The 16099-nt window shown below is 51.3% G+C and overlaps 5 protein-coding genes across 5 annotated transcripts; 1 reads left to right on the top strand and 4 right to left on the bottom strand.

Moving 5' to 3' along the window:
* Positions 1 to 3379, bottom strand: BD324DRAFT_631855 (sulfate transporter family-domain-containing protein). The gene is made up of 19 exons (XM_022016472.1): positions 2862 to 3379; positions 2738 to 2808; positions 2654 to 2688; positions 2572 to 2602; positions 2390 to 2514; positions 2089 to 2332; positions 1770 to 2031; positions 1592 to 1716; positions 1422 to 1539; positions 1301 to 1369; positions 1135 to 1250; positions 1051 to 1090; positions 893 to 1002; positions 690 to 842; positions 578 to 646; positions 445 to 531; positions 378 to 397; positions 220 to 340; positions 1 to 168 (listed from the first exon to the last, which is right to left on the bottom strand). Exons 1-19 carry the CDS (start codon positions 3226 to 3228, stop codon positions 73 to 75), a joined length of 2259 nt encoding a protein of 752 aa, XP_021869408.1. The 5' UTR covers positions 3229 to 3379; the 3' UTR covers positions 1 to 72.
* Positions 3380 to 3451: 72 nt separating this feature from the next.
* BD324DRAFT_631851 (hypothetical protein) lies at positions 3452 to 5927 on the bottom strand. Its single transcript, XM_022016471.1, has 5 exons — positions 5626 to 5927; positions 5434 to 5567; positions 4639 to 5377; positions 4201 to 4597; positions 3452 to 4154 (listed from the first exon to the last, which is right to left on the bottom strand). The coding sequence occupies exons 1-5, from the start codon at positions 5727 to 5729 to the stop codon at positions 3666 to 3668; spliced, it is 1863 nt and encodes a 620-aa protein (XP_021869407.1). The 5' UTR covers positions 5730 to 5927; the 3' UTR covers positions 3452 to 3665.
* A 983-nt stretch (positions 5928 to 6910) lies between these two features.
* BD324DRAFT_631846 (integral membrane protein S linking to the trans Golgi network-domain-containing protein) lies at positions 6911 to 8039 on the bottom strand. Its single transcript, XM_022016470.1, has 4 exons — positions 7978 to 8039; positions 7917 to 7929; positions 7468 to 7862; positions 6911 to 7410 (listed from the first exon to the last, which is right to left on the bottom strand). The coding sequence occupies exons 1-4, from the start codon at positions 8004 to 8006 to the stop codon at positions 7131 to 7133; spliced, it is 717 nt and encodes a 238-aa protein (XP_021869406.1). The 5' UTR covers positions 8007 to 8039; the 3' UTR covers positions 6911 to 7130.
* Positions 8040 to 8165: 126 nt separating this feature from the next.
* Positions 8166 to 12730, top strand: BD324DRAFT_631845 (hypothetical protein). The gene is made up of 14 exons (XM_022016469.1): positions 8166 to 8503; positions 8553 to 8792; positions 8845 to 8878; positions 8925 to 9036; positions 9077 to 10282; positions 10328 to 10499; positions 10542 to 10706; positions 10744 to 10980; positions 11050 to 11428; positions 11476 to 12085; positions 12137 to 12251; positions 12299 to 12386; positions 12437 to 12546; positions 12600 to 12730. Exons 1-14 carry the CDS (start codon positions 8306 to 8308, stop codon positions 12720 to 12722), a joined length of 3789 nt encoding a protein of 1262 aa, XP_021869405.1. The 5' UTR covers positions 8166 to 8305; the 3' UTR covers positions 12723 to 12730.
* On the bottom strand, positions 12586 to 15534 carry BD324DRAFT_81526 (Bestrophin, RFP-TM, chloride channel-domain-containing protein). The gene is made up of 7 exons (XM_022019255.1): positions 15446 to 15534; positions 15315 to 15393; positions 14629 to 15268; positions 14476 to 14570; positions 13802 to 14425; positions 13369 to 13750; positions 12586 to 13295 (listed from the first exon to the last, which is right to left on the bottom strand). The coding sequence occupies exons 2-7, from the start codon at positions 15329 to 15331 to the stop codon at positions 12930 to 12932; spliced, it is 2124 nt and encodes a 707-aa protein (XP_021869404.1). The 5' UTR covers positions 15332 to 15393; positions 15446 to 15534; the 3' UTR covers positions 12586 to 12929.
* Between the last annotated feature and the right edge of the window lie 565 nt (positions 15535 to 16099).

The following is a 16099-nucleotide window of genomic DNA, read 5'->3' as shown; positions in this document are numbered from 1 at the left end:
CGAGTATTCAAAAATGCTTTGAGGGATGGCGAGCCAGAATGTGGCATCATGCTACAAAGTATGCAACCTCATCTAGGTATATCTAGATCCGAGACTCTGCCCATAACCCAAGCTCTCAATCTCCTTCATGGCATCCCTAAGAGTGGCATGGAAGTGGCTAGGCCCGCACTACACAAGCTCGTCAGTAAGGTGCCAAAATGAGCCTTCAAAGTGACTCACCATCGTCGTGATTCCTACAATCTTAAATTTGTCCACTTGACTCTGTCTCAAGTGAGCAAAATGGATCCCAACGCCTCGATCAGTATACGCGGCCGCGAATTCATGTAGAATCTGTACGGCTCTGAAAGTCAGCTGACAATCAGGAAAGGTCGGCCCACGAAGCGTCCATGTCATCCACCTGCCGCCGAATGTCAGGAGTGCCATTTTATCCCAGGAGTTACTCACATCTCCCATGTGTATGATGATGGCTTTGGCAGACTCCCGCCGTGGCACATCAGATGGGTGTGATTTTTGTGGACCATACAACTCGAGCTATGGACGATTAGCCATTTCATGTAAATCACTATCGTCAACTCACCCTCCTGAGACGCTCTTTGAGTTGATTTGTATTGGCAAAGTTCAAGCTCTCCCTAATGCGCACAACCAGCTGCAGACCGTAAGCTCATCCTCGTGCCAGCTGACAGACGCACCACTCCCTCAAATTCCTCCTGAGCCGACTCGTCCTCGTCAATGGGGACCCACTCGTCGGAGTTCGGTAGTCGGCCCAGGATCTTGATTCGAGTTTGGGTAGATTGCTGAACCACAAGGATAAGAGAAAAGACGACACTGGCGACTAGGCCAGTCTGAGCAGTTTAGAAAGATAATACGAATCTCAATGATGGCCAGTTCCCACCTCGATGGAGAAAATCAATGTGAGGATGAAGGTTCCCGTCATTTGAGCAAAGTCTCTCCAAGCTTTCAAGCGCCAGAGCGTGACAATCTCTTCTGGTGCATCGGCGAGTACTGGTTTCAGGTGAGCCCCTCACCAAGAAGATCGATTTTCTAGCTCACAGGCATAGACAACGAGACAAATGATAGCGGCCAGCACAGCCTGTAGCAGTGGTCAATCAAGCTCTTTCGACTGCTGCAACTCACTCTTGGCAAGAAATACAGATACGGCAGTAAGAAGAAGATGGACAAGATCATGCAAATAGATGTGATGATACTGGCCATTTGAGACCTGGCCCCAATTAGGCCATTAAGTCGAGACCCTGGACAAATGATGAGCGCCATCCAAGAATTGGCACGAGATATTGCTCACGAGTGATCGAGCCGAAAACAGGTACACCACCAGTGGCAGTGAGACTGCTAGCAACGAGATTGGCGGCACCTACGTTCGGGTTCGTTTAGCATCGCCGCTGGGTCAGCAGATTCGGGCCCACCAATTGCTACGAGATCTCGATTCGCACTGACTGCATAGCCGTACTTTGATCCATTCTCCCTTGCCGCAACTACAGAGTCGACTATGCCAACGACAGCACTGACAAAAGCAGTGGGAAACTGAGTGAAATCAGCAATGTCGGCTACCATGCCTGTCGGCGATGATGCGCACAGTGTAGTTGAAATACTTCCATTGTCTCTTCCGCAGAGGCAGTCCGAATGGAACGCCGATCCCAGCATTGACTTTGCCCAGTACAGCGACGCCATCTTCGTCCCACCGAAAAGCGCCGGTGAGAACTACAGGTTTGTTCCTCAGTCTTGTCTTACCTGAAGCGTATGCCTCAACTCACTAGTTGCCGCGCCAACGACAATGAGAATCTCAGGGACGTACCTGACCCACCTTCCTCCCTGCTTCTGTACGATATAACCCTTACTGACGCGCACGACGATGAGAATCAGGAGCGAGCTGAATGCTATGCCGGCGGTGATTGGATTAGCGTGTTTTAAGCGTTCAAGGAGGAAGATGAGTTTTGGTAGAGGTTGATGAGGCGCATCGTTGGCAACAACGGATTCCAAGCCAAGCATCGGGACCACCTGCTCGATGACCAGGATCTGCCGGAGTCGACTCGTCAGCGATGTATGAGTCTGTGAAGACTGCCACGAACTCACACAAGCCACGGCCGTGACAAAGCCTCGCAGCAGAGCTCTAGACAGGACGACATCAAGAAAACCGAGTCTCAATAAGCCTAAGGCCAGGGTGATGATACAGCATTGAGCTGTCGTCATGAGTGATATCGCGGCAGCTTCCAATTCAGGATGCTCAGGGATGATATGTGGGTCGCCGTATATTTTTCGTTGGATGAGTTGACCAATGATGAGACACAACGCCGACTCGGGTCCTAAGGACATTTGCCTGAATGATGGGATTGGTGAGCGTTTGTCTGATAAGAATCCTGTGAGCGGGACGTACCGGCATGTCCCGAGTATACCGTAGACTAGTGCTGGAACAGAGGCAGACCAAAGACCGGCAACGGGGTTCAATTTGGCCAGACCACTGGCGTAGGACATAGATTGCGGGATAAGAAGGCATGCTATCTATGTCAGGTGTCAGCACATCCTTATGATGATGATAAGTTGGTCAGCCAGACGCACCGAGATACCGGCGACAAAGTCTCCAGAGAATCTGGTTTGGAGGTTCAATTTGAGACTAGCTTGTCCAATTGCCTCAACTCACAATGACCAGTTGTAATTTGGCAGCCATTCCGTGACCTACAAGCGTCAAACGTATCCATCACGACTGCTCCTATATGACACTCACAGGCACATAGTATTTAGACCTCTGCTTAATCTTTCTGGCCACAGCCAAAGTAGCGTCTCGTTTACGTCTCGCTGAAGCTCTACCGTCAGCCCTCGGTTGAATCCGCCTAACGTGAAAGACCAACGTCTGATTTCAGGATCTTCCGGAGTCGCAGCACCATAGTTACGTATTGACGCGTCCTTGCTTCCTCCACTCTCATGCCCTTCTTCCCTAGCATTCAGCTCGTTTCCCGAAGAGCTGTGTTCGGGATTCCGTTCCCCAGAATGATCTTTCAGGAACCTTCCAGTGTGATATGTGTCGCCGTTTGCTGTCGAGCTTTCCGCTCGATTCGGACCTAACAGACTGGTCCGTTCGTCTGAAGAGTGATAGCTCTCTTGCTGTCGAGTCGTCAGGGCCGTATTCCTCAAGGACGATATAGTGGATGAGCTGCTTGAACCCAGATTCGACGGTAAATCAGGCGCTCGGTTGCCGCCGGATGATGAGCCACTCATTGTCTATGATGAAGACTAGATGACTCCCTGATCCTTCAAGACAGGTGTGTTATGTCGTCAAAACCATGAATGCCCCAAGTAATAACAGTGGACCACGATGTTTGAATTCAGGCCCGATAACTCGGATCCTGGATCTTCGGACCAAACCGATATTTGTTGCATGAGTCTCCGTGGCGACAGCGGTATCATGATGCGCATGAGCTTCGATATTGGATTCCCGCTGATCAAGAGCGACACGAATGCATAACAGATGTGATCAGATGGCTATGGGTATGTGGTGATACACAGGTCGTGTGCAGACAAACGCAATGCTCTATCATGTACAGGGTTCGTTCCAAGAGACAGTATTATCAGTGGTGAACACATTTGTCCTGAGGCGTGATGTGCCTAGGCGTGGGCAATACGCTTGTATGAGGTCGTGACAGTGTTTGCAGGAGCTAATGAAGGCCAGAAGAAAAGGATGACACGGTATTGGGCAGTGTGGGTGCAGATGATGAGTACTTGGATTCGACATCCTCGCGATAGCCCGAAGATCCCGAGGGCGAGTCGGCTCGGACGCGTCGATGACTTTGTCCTGCATCGGCAAGACTCGAGCCAAAGTCTGATGTGAGAGGCGATTGGGCACGCGAACGGGGGAAGAGGGAGTCGTACGAAGGTATGGGGAATGGCGAAGACGAGAGGCATTCCTTGGATGAAGATATACGGTGAGGCGTTGAAGATGGCGAGGGAGGTGCGTGGCTTGAGATCACTGGAGCTGCCACCTGGATAGGACCAGAGTAGAGTGGCAGGGGGTCGCATTGACGAAGATCCCCGTTTTCGTGGAAGAGCTGGACGTATGCGGGCAGAGACGGCTGGGTGGTAGACGATGCCCGGGGAAGAGTAAGCAACGATGTTCCGAATCGAATGGGAGTTGAGAGTATCACAGACTGTTAAGAAGGTCAGCGCTATCACATACAAGTAGAAATAACTCACTACAGCCTTCCCATCCGAATCAACATTTTTGCACACCACTCGAATCTTGAGGCTGTGCTTGATCCTCATGAATGGTCCATCGTGGTCTGCTTTGGGTCTTGTGCTCTTCGAAGATCTGCTCTCAGCAGGCATTGGCAAAACAATGTTGATTTTTCGCCACTTGTCACCAAGCTCCAGGCCTTCACCAGCAAACCAGAAATTGCGTTGACTACCATCGTCCGCTAGAAGGCATGGTCTCAACCGTTCACCTCGAAATCGTTCAAGGTCTGGATTTTCTCCTGTCCGCGCCAGATATGCCTGAGGTGCAGGTTCGATTAACGGGTGTTCTGAACCGTCTTGCGAAGGCTGGGCCACAGGGATTGGGAAAGCAGTGAGAAAGGTCGGGGCGATCGCAGAACTAATTTGTAGTGGTCAGCATAGTAGTGAATTTGAGCTCACCTGTATCTCTCAGATTCCTCCACCTCCATGCCCAATTCAACGACCTTGGTGTAGATGGGATCCTCCAGAGCAGCCTTATCGATCGAATCAGACCGATCCCTGGTAGGCTCGTCTGACTCTGGCGGGTCAAGTTCAGTTACAGAACCCAACATGTCGATCTCGTCCGAGCCTTCTGAGGGTGTTGTGGATCTCTGACGAGGTGTCGAAGTCTCCGGTATCGCCGCCGGTCGCTTAGCACGCAACCTCAGGCTTACTTTGAGAGACTTTTCTTCGCCGTTTACATCGACCCAATCTGGTACAGTTACCACGCACTCCACAGGTGAGTCGAAATCCTTCGTCTCGGGTTTGAGCGCGAAGTGGCGCTCCTGTCGCTCGGGCGCGAGCCCGGCCACGGGGCCAAGACGTCGGTGTCTTTGGATGGAGAAGCGAGTGAACTCGCTCGAGAGGTAGGTTGTGTGATACGATGCGAGTGACCGATTACTGGAACTCTTTCGAGGCACCATCATGAACGGCGAGGTCCACCCGAGCCTCGCCTTCGCCATGACTCCGTAGCTCGTGGCGGTAAGGTCTAGGGCCTGAGAAGCAGGAAGCCATCCCGGAAGACGAAGGTCGAAAGGAATAGCGACGGTGATCTGGCGAGACTGGGCGTTGTTCGGATCTTCGGATGGGATCTGGTGCCTTGTGGTCTCACCACTGAGGTCGATGGTCTCTCGGAAAAGTCTGAACGGGGTGTATCGACCTGTTAAGGAGTAAGAGATCAGCTATGTTTAATAAAACACTGCTCAATACACTTGCCTTCTTGGTCAAAGTACTCTGCTTTCCCTTCGACAAGGATCTCAAGCTGCTGAATCTCTCGAAGTCGACCTCGAAGATTCTCTGGCAAGGCTGGGAGTGACAACATTATATGATCAGGTAAGGAATAGCTCGAGCTGTAGCGCAAGTTAGCCAAAGGATAGCAAGGCTGTGAGCCGAAACGAGCTGACTCACCCAGTATTGTATCCACCAATCATGTCAACTTGCGCGTCATTGCAGAACTCGATATGGATTTTGGCATGAAGATAGTCGAGATGAGCGGCAAAGAGGGACGCCATGTTGGCACTGTCAATGGGCCTTTCACACACTTTAATACCTGCAAATTTGGGCGTCCGAGGTGATGATCGTTGCTTGGAATGAGGGAAGGTGGCGGCCGAGTTCTTCGACTGTCTAGGCGTAGTAGGCGTGTTGACCTTCCTGGAAACGCGCCTGGTGAAGAGGTCGGATGGGGATAGGGAAAGGGCGGGCTGGGCTCGAGCTACGGCGATACGCGAGAGTCGACAAGGGGATGGTGCAGACACGATGGGACAAGCTGAGATTGAGGACAAATTTGCTCTATTGTATAATCGAGACAATGAGATAGAGGACGCGCTAGACTGTGACAATGATGCTGATGTTGATCGAGAGCGATGAGAAGGGGTGCGGGAAGGTGTCGACGATGAACAGGAGCTAGGTGTTGAAGAGGAAGGAGTCATCGCAGCGAGAACCATGGCTCTTAGCCTTTAAAGGGCGTGACCTTTGGCGAGAGGAAGGGGGTGGGAAAAGGATTGCGCGAAGATGAGGTTGACGGAGGAGCACACTGTTGGTGAGTTAGTAGAAAGGGGCCGTCAACTACCAAGAGAAGGAAGGACAGTATGGGATGCAGGAGATTGAGTCAAGATGCAAGAAGGACGCGATGTGGAAAATACACAAGTAGGGAAGGGGAAGTGATGGGACGAGTGATCTGTGTGATGTGTGGGCGGCGGGCGATGGATTGAGTCAGTTACTTTTATATATGAGTTCAGAGAGGCACAGCGAGACTCGAGTCCACGAGAGCATGAAGCATGGCTCAATGGATCCAATTGTCCTGCATTCATCGTGCCAATGCTTTGCTTAGGCAGCATACCTTGAAACTTGTGAGAACAAAAAGATTGTAGACAATACAGAGGAGCCAAAGGGGGAGGGAGTTTGGGTTAGAGGGGTCGGACAAAGACCTGTCATCAGTGTCAAGTATCGTTTATAGTGTGCCTCGCATTGTTGAGAGGCCAATGAGTACAGATTGGTGTGTGTGTAGAATACAGTAGCTCTTACACAAGGACGTGGATCTTTGGACAGTGTGGACGACAGATGAAAGAAGGAGAAGAAGAAGAAGAGTAGCCTGTGTTGCCCGAACTTTGAGCCGAAACACATTTCCGTGTATGCAATCCTTGGTTCAGGTCCGTTGTGACGGAGCCTTATTTCATAAGCTCGATCAAGCAGCGGCAGGGCAGGAAGATGCATCAATTGACATGGCAGGTACCACGATGCTGAGCGTGATGCATCGACCGCTGGCGAGGTACATTGTGCCTCGCTTTCTCGAGCGAGAACGCGAAGAAGGCACTCAGTCTCCTCTCGGTCCCGGCACGACCAACGTGCCTCTGAAGATCGCCGAACTCCTCTACAGACATATGGACGCCGCTCTGTAGACACGCAGTGCATGATCACCGATCCACCAGCTCTATCTGTTCTTCTAATCTCGCCGATTCCAGACTCGTATCCCAACCCATACTGAGCTCTGTCCGCATTTCTCTCTTGACACAGACTTGTTCCCCTATCACAATCATCAGAAGAGCTCCTAAAGCTTGAACAACCCAGAAGAAAAGGGATGTTGGGAAGGATTTGGCGTAATAGGTCGTCAGGACGAGATGGAGAAAGACGAGGGTGAGGGAGAAATCCAAGATATGAGTCGGTCTTCGAATGAGATAATACAGAGGAGCGATGCTGCGACCGCGATGCGTCAACAGGCCTCCATAACTTCGAATAGCACATCGTACTCACTCTATTGCCGATGCTATGAGCCAACTCAGACCCAATAACCATCCTCGACGATCGTCTACTCCGAAATCCCATACTTCATCTTCTTCCTCTGCGCTCTGACTAGGCTTATCACCGCCGCCAATGCCATCACCTTCGATCACTTGTCCCACTTGTTTTCCCCCTGACCACGCTCCTCGAAGCTTTCTCCATCCATTAGCGGCGGATGCCAGGTCTAAGCCAGAGAAGGACTTGGAAGTAACTGTCGGTCTAGCTGCCATTTCCCGCCAATCTAGGACATGGCTTATTGTCGATGGGCCCCCTGAGTAAGCTAGGACGGAGGGAGATGTGAGTGATTGAAGCAGCGGTGGGACGAGAATGGACAGTGATAGGTAATGTATGGCCTGAAGTGAGATGATCTGCATATAGTAAGCTCAGCCATAAGGAGGCCATCGCGGTGCAGCCACACACACCTGGCATATAAGCCTGCGGGTCGTCAGCATCATTGTAGAATGGCGCAGATTCCTCTCTCACAAGACTGGATCCCATCCCTGCACCCTCATCGCCTCGTCGTCGCGGTAGTTGCTAGAATGACATTTGATGGTGGATCATATGATAGAAGGTCGCGTGGTTTAAGCTTGTTGTAAAGACGGAGATACGCGTGATCTCCGTCTTGATGATGGCATTTTACGAGCAGTCGCTGGTTCAACTTCATTGGGTACCCATTGCCGACCATAAACCAAACCCTCCTCCTCCCTCCAGCTGAACTCTGGCATTCAAACGGATCGTGTAGTGAACTGGAGCATCCGCTGTCCGACGCCGAAAATGAGCAAATGATACAGTCCGATAGAGTCGAACCATAATGTCATCAGCCGCCGGGTCCAGTGTGACGTTCAAGTCGGACTCGCCTTTCAAGCGACCGTCATCGACTCCAAGAGCCGTGGCTCCTCCTTCGAGCAGCTCACATAATCCAGCCCAGGCACCGACGCTGATACCGACATCATGGCTTGCGCCGTATGAACAACGTCGATTGTTCTTCGCCATCTTCGGGTTGATAGAGGTGAGCTGTGTCCTCTCGCCATCATCCCCGCCGATCTCACTCGGTGCAGGTAATCAAAATCTGGGATATCATCGCTCCATATCTCACATCCAATATTGAGCCGACATGGTCCTCTGCCTTCCGCGTTCGAGGATGGTGGACCGCAGGTGGTTGGACGGTATCTGAAGTGCTCATATTCGCCGCCGTCTCACTACTAAGAATTCCTATGCTGTCACCGAGTCCAAAGCAGTTGGTTCAGCTTTCTGGATTAATCTTGCTGTGGAATACGGTCTGCTGGTTTGTAGCAGAGGTGAGTGAGATCATGCAAGACAATGGGTGCAGACGAACTAATCTCCTCCCAGCCCGGCTCGTTCTTCACCAGTATACATCTGATCGGTGAGTCAGGAACAAAACTTGAAGACCATCTGCTGAAACGCCTTAGGCCCAGCAGCGCTGGGTGGGGAGTGGTACTGGAGCTGGTGGTACTCTCTGCGTAGATGGCGAGAACCACCTCACCTCGAAGGAAGACATATGATTAGATTACGCCCATTCAGGTGAGCTGCCACTCTAACTGCCCTACTCTGACACCCGCAGCACCGCGACCCTCAATCCACTATCCTTATCTTATTGTATCCCTCCGGACTCTACGCAGCCGCTCTACGTCCCCATAGTCTTCAACAACTCCGTCCCTGACGAAATCTCCTACTACAGTCGATCACTCTCAGATGGAACACATAGCACCAAGACCGTCGCTGGTTCCTCGCTCAAGCGCTCGTCGAGCCATAGACCACATCTGCGCATAGCAAACTCCCCCGCCGGCAGTCCTGTAGAGGATGACGAAGATCCGGTCGTCGATCCTCTTTCCGCCGTTGTCTTACGCGCTAAGGCAAATAATGAGATCGCCAAACTTCCTTCCGTCAAACCCGCAGATTCCCTCACTCTTATACCTCCAGATCTCCTCTCCACCCAATCAGTCTTGTATCTACCGGTCGACAAGCCCAGTATCATTCATCTGAAACATGCGATCGACAAGTTAGGCGATAGGTTTCACATTACACCACAGAAAGAAGCCGTCATCGTGGAGTGCCCAAGCGCAGACGAAACTGATCAAAGCGGTCGGCTAATCAAGATTGGTAAATCCAAGACACCTTCACCGGAACAACGTTGTGTTGGGGAAGACGAGATCATTTACTTCAACGCTCGAGGCGCGGGGACATTGAAGGCGAATTGGAGAAAGCGATCAGGCGAAGGTCAAATGATCTCAGGCACTATCGAAGGGATCCAAGACGACTCAATAGCATCGGACGAAATGTCCCTCATTCCCAGAGAGCGCATCACCAAGACCCACTCGGTGCCCATCCGCGTCGTACATGATCGACCTGGCCAGTTCGCTGTATCTCTGACCAGTATTACCGACTCGCTACACAACAATTATGTTCCTGGTCCCGCATCGGAACGAATATTCAACGTTCTGCCTAGACCCATGGCCAAATTCGACTGCAAGCAGAGCCGGGAGCTCTTAGTTGGGCAGACGACCACGTTACCTCTCTTGCTGGCGGGTATCGGGGAGCAGCCATCAGACCTTCTCTACACATTTCATCCTGTCGATGGAAGCCCTGAGGAGAAGTCTATCAAAGTGGCTAGACGAGGCGAAGTGATAGTGGTGTCACAGCCTGGATCCTATGTCTTGCAAAGTATTAGTGGCCCGTGTAAAGGCGACATCATGGAGCCGTCATCATGCAGAGTTCAACTAATTCCTCCGCCAGCGGTTGAGCTGTCAATGACAACTCTACATGAGTGGTGCGTAGCTCTAAGCCAGGAAGGATGTTATTGATATCTCACCAGTGCGATGGACGTCGGCGTGACTGTTGGTTTCGAGTTCACAGGTTCAGCACCTTTCATGGTGGAGTATACAGAGAAGCGCCAAAATGGCAAGTCTATCAACAAGTCTGCGCGATTCAACGGCCATACTGGCGAAATCGTACTCCAGCCAGATCAAGAGGGTCAATATACCTATGTGAGCGCTAGTCTGATTAATCGAGCTCACCAATGATTGCAGACATTCAATCACCTGACAGATGCAAAATACAAGCAAGTCAAGCTTGACAAGCCCCCAATCGAGCAGACTGTGCATCCCCTTGCCAATGTGGAGCTCTTAGGGCCGAAAAAGCGCAAACTTTTTGCTTGTTCTGGGAACGAGGTGGAACTGGAGTTTGAGGCAAAGGCGAGTTGTTGATGCCTATAAAGACTCATAATTTTAGGGCGCCGATCCACTCCATCTTACCTATCTCGAATCCTGGGCTGGCAAGTCGAGGAACACGACGATCCATATTCCTGCACGCAGACAAAAGATCATGGTCACTCTACCACCGGAGCTCTCCGCTGAACGCGGAGGCTCTGGTCGTTATTCCGTTTCCCTCTTGTCGATCACGGATGGCAATGGATGTTCGCGAAAGCTTTCGGTGCCGACCGTCGATGTAGACATCGATCGTCAAAAGGTGAGCTTTGAAAATGCTCTCTGTCTGATTGCTCTCTGTCTGATGGATTCTTTGCTTACGAGACTGTAGCCCACAGCCAGATTTGCAAACATTGACGATGTCATCATGACGGAGGGCGAATCTCACAGGGCTGCCTTGCGATTGACCGGTATGGCTCCATGGTCAATACTATACGACACAGATGGCGGATCACCACAGCGGGTATCCGTCCATGATCCCAACGGGTTTCTGAACCTGGCTCGCAAAGGAAGATATCGACTGCTCGAAGTCCGAGACGAGAACTGTCAGGGCGACATTTCGCAGACGGCGAGCTCGTTTAATATCGACTTCAAGCCTCGTCCCAGCTTTAGCTTCCAGCCATCTGCCAACGTCATATTGGATGGACAGATCTGGCGTCACCCCGGCACTTGCGCAGGAGAGGAAGAAGATGTACCGCTGCTCTTCTCCGGTGAGTTGTCAGCTCGACTTGGATGCATAGGCTGACAACCCGTACAGGCCAAGCCCCGTTCGAGCTGGCTTATCGGTACACTTCAGAAGGCAAGACTTCTCGGCATTCCCTCAAAAGCGCTCCATCCCGGGCCTCTCTCCAGCTCTCTTCCGAACCTGGTCATCACCGGTACGATTTCCTGGAGGCTAAGGATCTCAACTACCCTTCGACAAGGCTTTCACTTGTCCTCGAACACGATGTCTATGGACGGCCTTCAGCATCTTTCACCAAACCCAACTCTCGGCCCATGTGTCTAGATGGCCTTTTACAGGGAGACGCCAAGATTCGCCTGCTAGGTAAAGCACCTTTCACTTTGGAGCTCGGAGTCAGACGACCAGCCAGTTCCAGGCTTGAAACATTCACCTTGCCTCTGACGTCCAACGAATGGACCATGGACCTCCCGTTGACCGTTAAGGACGCCGGGCGACACGAGATTCACATCTTGTCCGTTTCTGATGCTTCTGGCTGCGAGCAAGATGTCAAAGATTCCGACGTAAGGAGCACAACAATGGACGTGGTGGAATCGGCTCGCATCGTCCCTGTCACCCAGGTTCAGGATCTCTGCGCAGGAGATACTCTTGATTTCTTGTTACAAGGCAAAGCGCCATGGACCGTGGAGTGAGTGTATTTCTAGAGACAGAAAGGCCCACTGACTCGGCTTCTTGGTAGATACGAATGGCTAGGGAAAAAGCACAAAGTCACCAGCTCTTCTTCTCAATTTTCTCGATATGCAGAAGAGCCAGGCACATTTATCGTCAAATCCGTGGCTCTCAAGGACAACCAGGTCAGTTGCTAAGCAGAATTCACCGACCGTGGCTGACCGCGGTGCAGTGTAAGCGAGAGATTTCAGATTTGAAGAGACGGGTACATCCTCTCCCGTCGGTTAAAGTCCAGGAAGGCGTGGCACACTTGAGGGAAGGTAAGTGGGATTTGCTCAGACTCTCCATTAAACGCTCATAATGGTTTCAGGTGACGACCCAGCATCGTTTAGCGTCACGTTCGAAGGCACGCCGCCTTTTAGCTTCACTTACACTCGTAGCGAGATGGTCGGGTCGAGATCAAAGATTGTCGAGACGCAGGTGCGATCTTTTCACAGTCAGATTCTGGCCACTCCGCTGACAATTTCCCTCAGACTGTCTCTGACATCATGAAATTCTCGTACACCATCTCGTCGACTTCACCTGGAGACTACGAAGTCGTATCTGTGACGGACAAGTACTGTCGCTACCCTCGCGTAACTAGAGATGGTTCCTGAGCAGCTGTGATCTGCTTCATATGCATATGCATGGTCATGATATCGTGCAACTGTCCTTGAGATCGTGTGTGATGCAGAGGTGCAAATGCGTTATGCGTGTGTGTAATGCGTTTTCGTGATATGTGTAAGTATGTACAAAGTGAAGGCATCAAGTCTTCGTTCGGTCGGACATGCCGAAAGACATGCTACGAAAGATGTCTCAAGCTTTCAGATGGCAAGGACAGCCACCTCTTGATTCGTCTTTCTTTCCAGGTCTGTCCAGGGTCGAGCTCTCTGAAGACTTGCCACAATCTCCGACTCTCGAGCATTCTGATTCGCGGCAAGTTCGAGATCTCGCATTGTACATGGTGCCTTAGTTTTTCGTTGAGATTTGCCAATCCCTCCCGTGTGGGACTCTACTGTCGAGTGTGGCGCTACTGCATCGCGATACGAAGCTGCGAATCCTTTAGAATTCGGTGTAGGATGGGCTTCTGGCGAACCGATGATCTCCACTGCTGAGCGAGAGAGGGCAGGTGTAAAAGGTTGATTACAGTGATGTCGGATGATCTCGCTACACGGGACTGAGGTTGGGAACTGAGAAGCAGATATCAGCGTCTCATTGTGCCTCTGTCATGAACGAGACGTCTGCGCTGGTGTCATCACTCACCGCTGTGATCTCTGCGATCTGAGTACAGATATTGAGACAGAACCAATCGAGATCCAGATCACTCCGCTCGTATCCGAAGGGCCTCTCTAGCTGTGCTCCAACTTCCATATAGCCAAGATAAACAATGGCGATGCAAGCGATGGCGGGGATGGTGACCCAACCCACCAGTGGATATAGTTGAAAGGGTAAGAACGTGAGGTATGCCCAGATTACTAGACGTAGATGTGATCTATAAGCAGAGGGAATAGGAGTGTTGACAATCTTCTCGAGGTCCGCAATGGCTTTCTGCAATTCATGGATATGGACGAGAAAAGTGTTGGAGAGGAAAGCGTTGGACAGACCACGTTTATCGAGATCCGCAGCGTAGGATCCAAGGTAGAGCCTGAGGCCGAGGTCAGCAATACTTGTTGAGAGCAAGGGCAACACAACCCACAGTAATTCGTGCGCGATCTCCGCTTTGACTCCAACTTGTCTCCTATTCCTCTTCCCTCCTTTGACTCTCAGCTGTTTATCGAGCGATTCTCGACTCTTTATTTTATCCGCAATGACCTTGAAGATCCTCAATGGTCTCAGGTAATCCCAGATTTTGGGCGGAGGAGGATGTCGAGGAGGCATCAATTCAGCAGTAGTCATATTGACTCGCTGACCATAACTTCCAATACGTTCACCCCGGTGCATCCTGCCTTTAGGCTCAGGATGGACAAACCGAATGTCATGTCCTAGTCGGTGATGGATGGGTTTGGTGAAAGTGATCGTATCTCGACCTTCGGGTACGTACCAGGATGCCGCTTCGAACGCTTGATCTGTGAATTCCGACGTGTTGGTAGTGAGACCCGTGTGACCTGCTTCTTTATCCTTGGTTTTGGGATCAGATGACGGTGATGAGACAGGTAGGCCGGTATCAATATCTACAGTGTATCCATTGTAGGTTGCGACCTGCGTCAGAGGGATCGCTGCGAAGTCGTTTGGGCGATGCCATTTCTCTTGGGGCAGGCCATTCTGCCACATGAGGAAGAGGGAGTCTCTCGAGATGGGTTGGCCAATGGACGGGTTGTATCTGCATGGTCGGTTTCAGCACTCCTGACCTCAGCGAGGAGCTCGGCTCACTTTGGCAAGAACGATATGAGGGGATACAGATCCGTGTAGAATGGCCCTCGTTCACCCCGCAGACTGTGCTTGAGCGCAATAGCATATGCCTGAATCTGTAAGGAGTTGTCAGCTTGTCTGTTCAACTTCATTCAAAAGCCTAAGGCGACCGACCAATCCAATGAAAGTCTTCTTCTCGACGATTCCCGCAATAGCAGGATCTACCTCATCCTGTTCGTGCTCAACGTGTTCACTCAACGTCTCGTCCTCTTCGTCACCTCTTAAAGGCTCTTCGTCTGAGCCGCTTTCGTACATCGTCTCTGGTTCCTCTGCAAACTTGACACTGCCCCGCTCTTCTGCCCTCGGATTGATGTCGAAATACGATTCAGTCGAAGGGAGGGCGACTGCCGCTGGGGTTTTCGGACTCTCCGACCCATCGTGTTCCCGCCTTCTTCCTTGGGTGTCTTTCCATTTCTCGGACCACCAAGTCGAGTCCGTCTCGTCTCCTGGACTTGAGACTATGCTCTTCATATCCCTACATTTCCTTGCTGTGCTGCTCTTGCGTACCGGACGAGTCGTGTATTGTCTGGATCTCGAAGTCCTGGCCTTCGGATGGGCGGATCGAGGTACTGAAGGCTCATTCGGTACCTTGGACCGTATGCTCAGCGACCAAACAAAGACAGTGATTCGACTCACATGCAGCCAGATCAGGGACGCAAGCGAACGACAATTAGAGGTGATATTCGACCAGATAACCCTGCCTTCCCACCAGTGGTTATAGCAGTTGTTGACGTGGAACGAAGTGACGAAGGCACTATGTAAGATGTGACATTAGTATGGTGCTTTCCTCACTCGCTCACACTACCGTAGCGACCATGGTGAACGGGTAGTAGTTGACTCCCAGACTCGCGCTGGTGAACTCGTTGATACAAGTGACGGCTGGCTGGGGTCAGCTGGCATTGCTTGACGCTGTATACTGTACCAGACTAACCTGTCCCGATAGTAGTGAAGAAGATGACATGTGGCCATACTTCACTAGAGCAAGTTAATATCCAGAAGACAGTTGATGTCCCATGCAGCACTCACTCCAAGACAGACGGAGAGATACTCCCAAATGCCCAAGCTATAAACCGCATGGCGGCATCAGAAGTCGTCTCTTGACCTTTGTTCCAAACGTCTTTCACACTGTCACGGTACTGCACAGCGGTGGCCCGGAATCCTTCTGGATTGGGTACTGGGAAAGGCGAGGCACCAGGCCAATTATGCGAGGAGGAAGAGGAGGAGGTCATTGTGTTACGCAGCGCAATCAGTAGTGCTCATACAACTCCCTCTTCACCGTTGTTATCTGGTCGAATAGTTCGTGCGAATTGTGACTCTGTATACAGATTGTGCCATAAAATTTTCCTACACATCGTCATAACCGAACCTTGGCTGACAATCTCGCCTGTCACCTTCGCTCTGTGAGCCAGACACTGTCTGTGCCTGTATGTGTGTCACTCGGCCGTTAGCTTGTCATGACTAATCCTGAGAAGCTTCTTTCATCGACTTTTGGCCCCGTTTAAAGGCCGTGTCATGCTCGTGGAATGCTGCCGATCACGTTGGAAATCTTTCCACGATGCTTTTATTTTCCAACTGCGTTAGTCAC

This window comes from Kockovaella imperatae (assembly GCF_002102565.1).
Source record: "Kockovaella imperatae strain NRRL Y-17943 chromosome Unknown BD324scaffold_11, whole genome shotgun sequence".
NCBI lineage: Eukaryota > Fungi > Basidiomycota > Tremellomycetes > Tremellales > Cuniculitremaceae > Kockovaella > Kockovaella imperatae.
The sequence above is the reverse complement of the archived record's forward strand: the minus strand, read 5'-3'. Positions and strand labels throughout refer to the sequence as shown.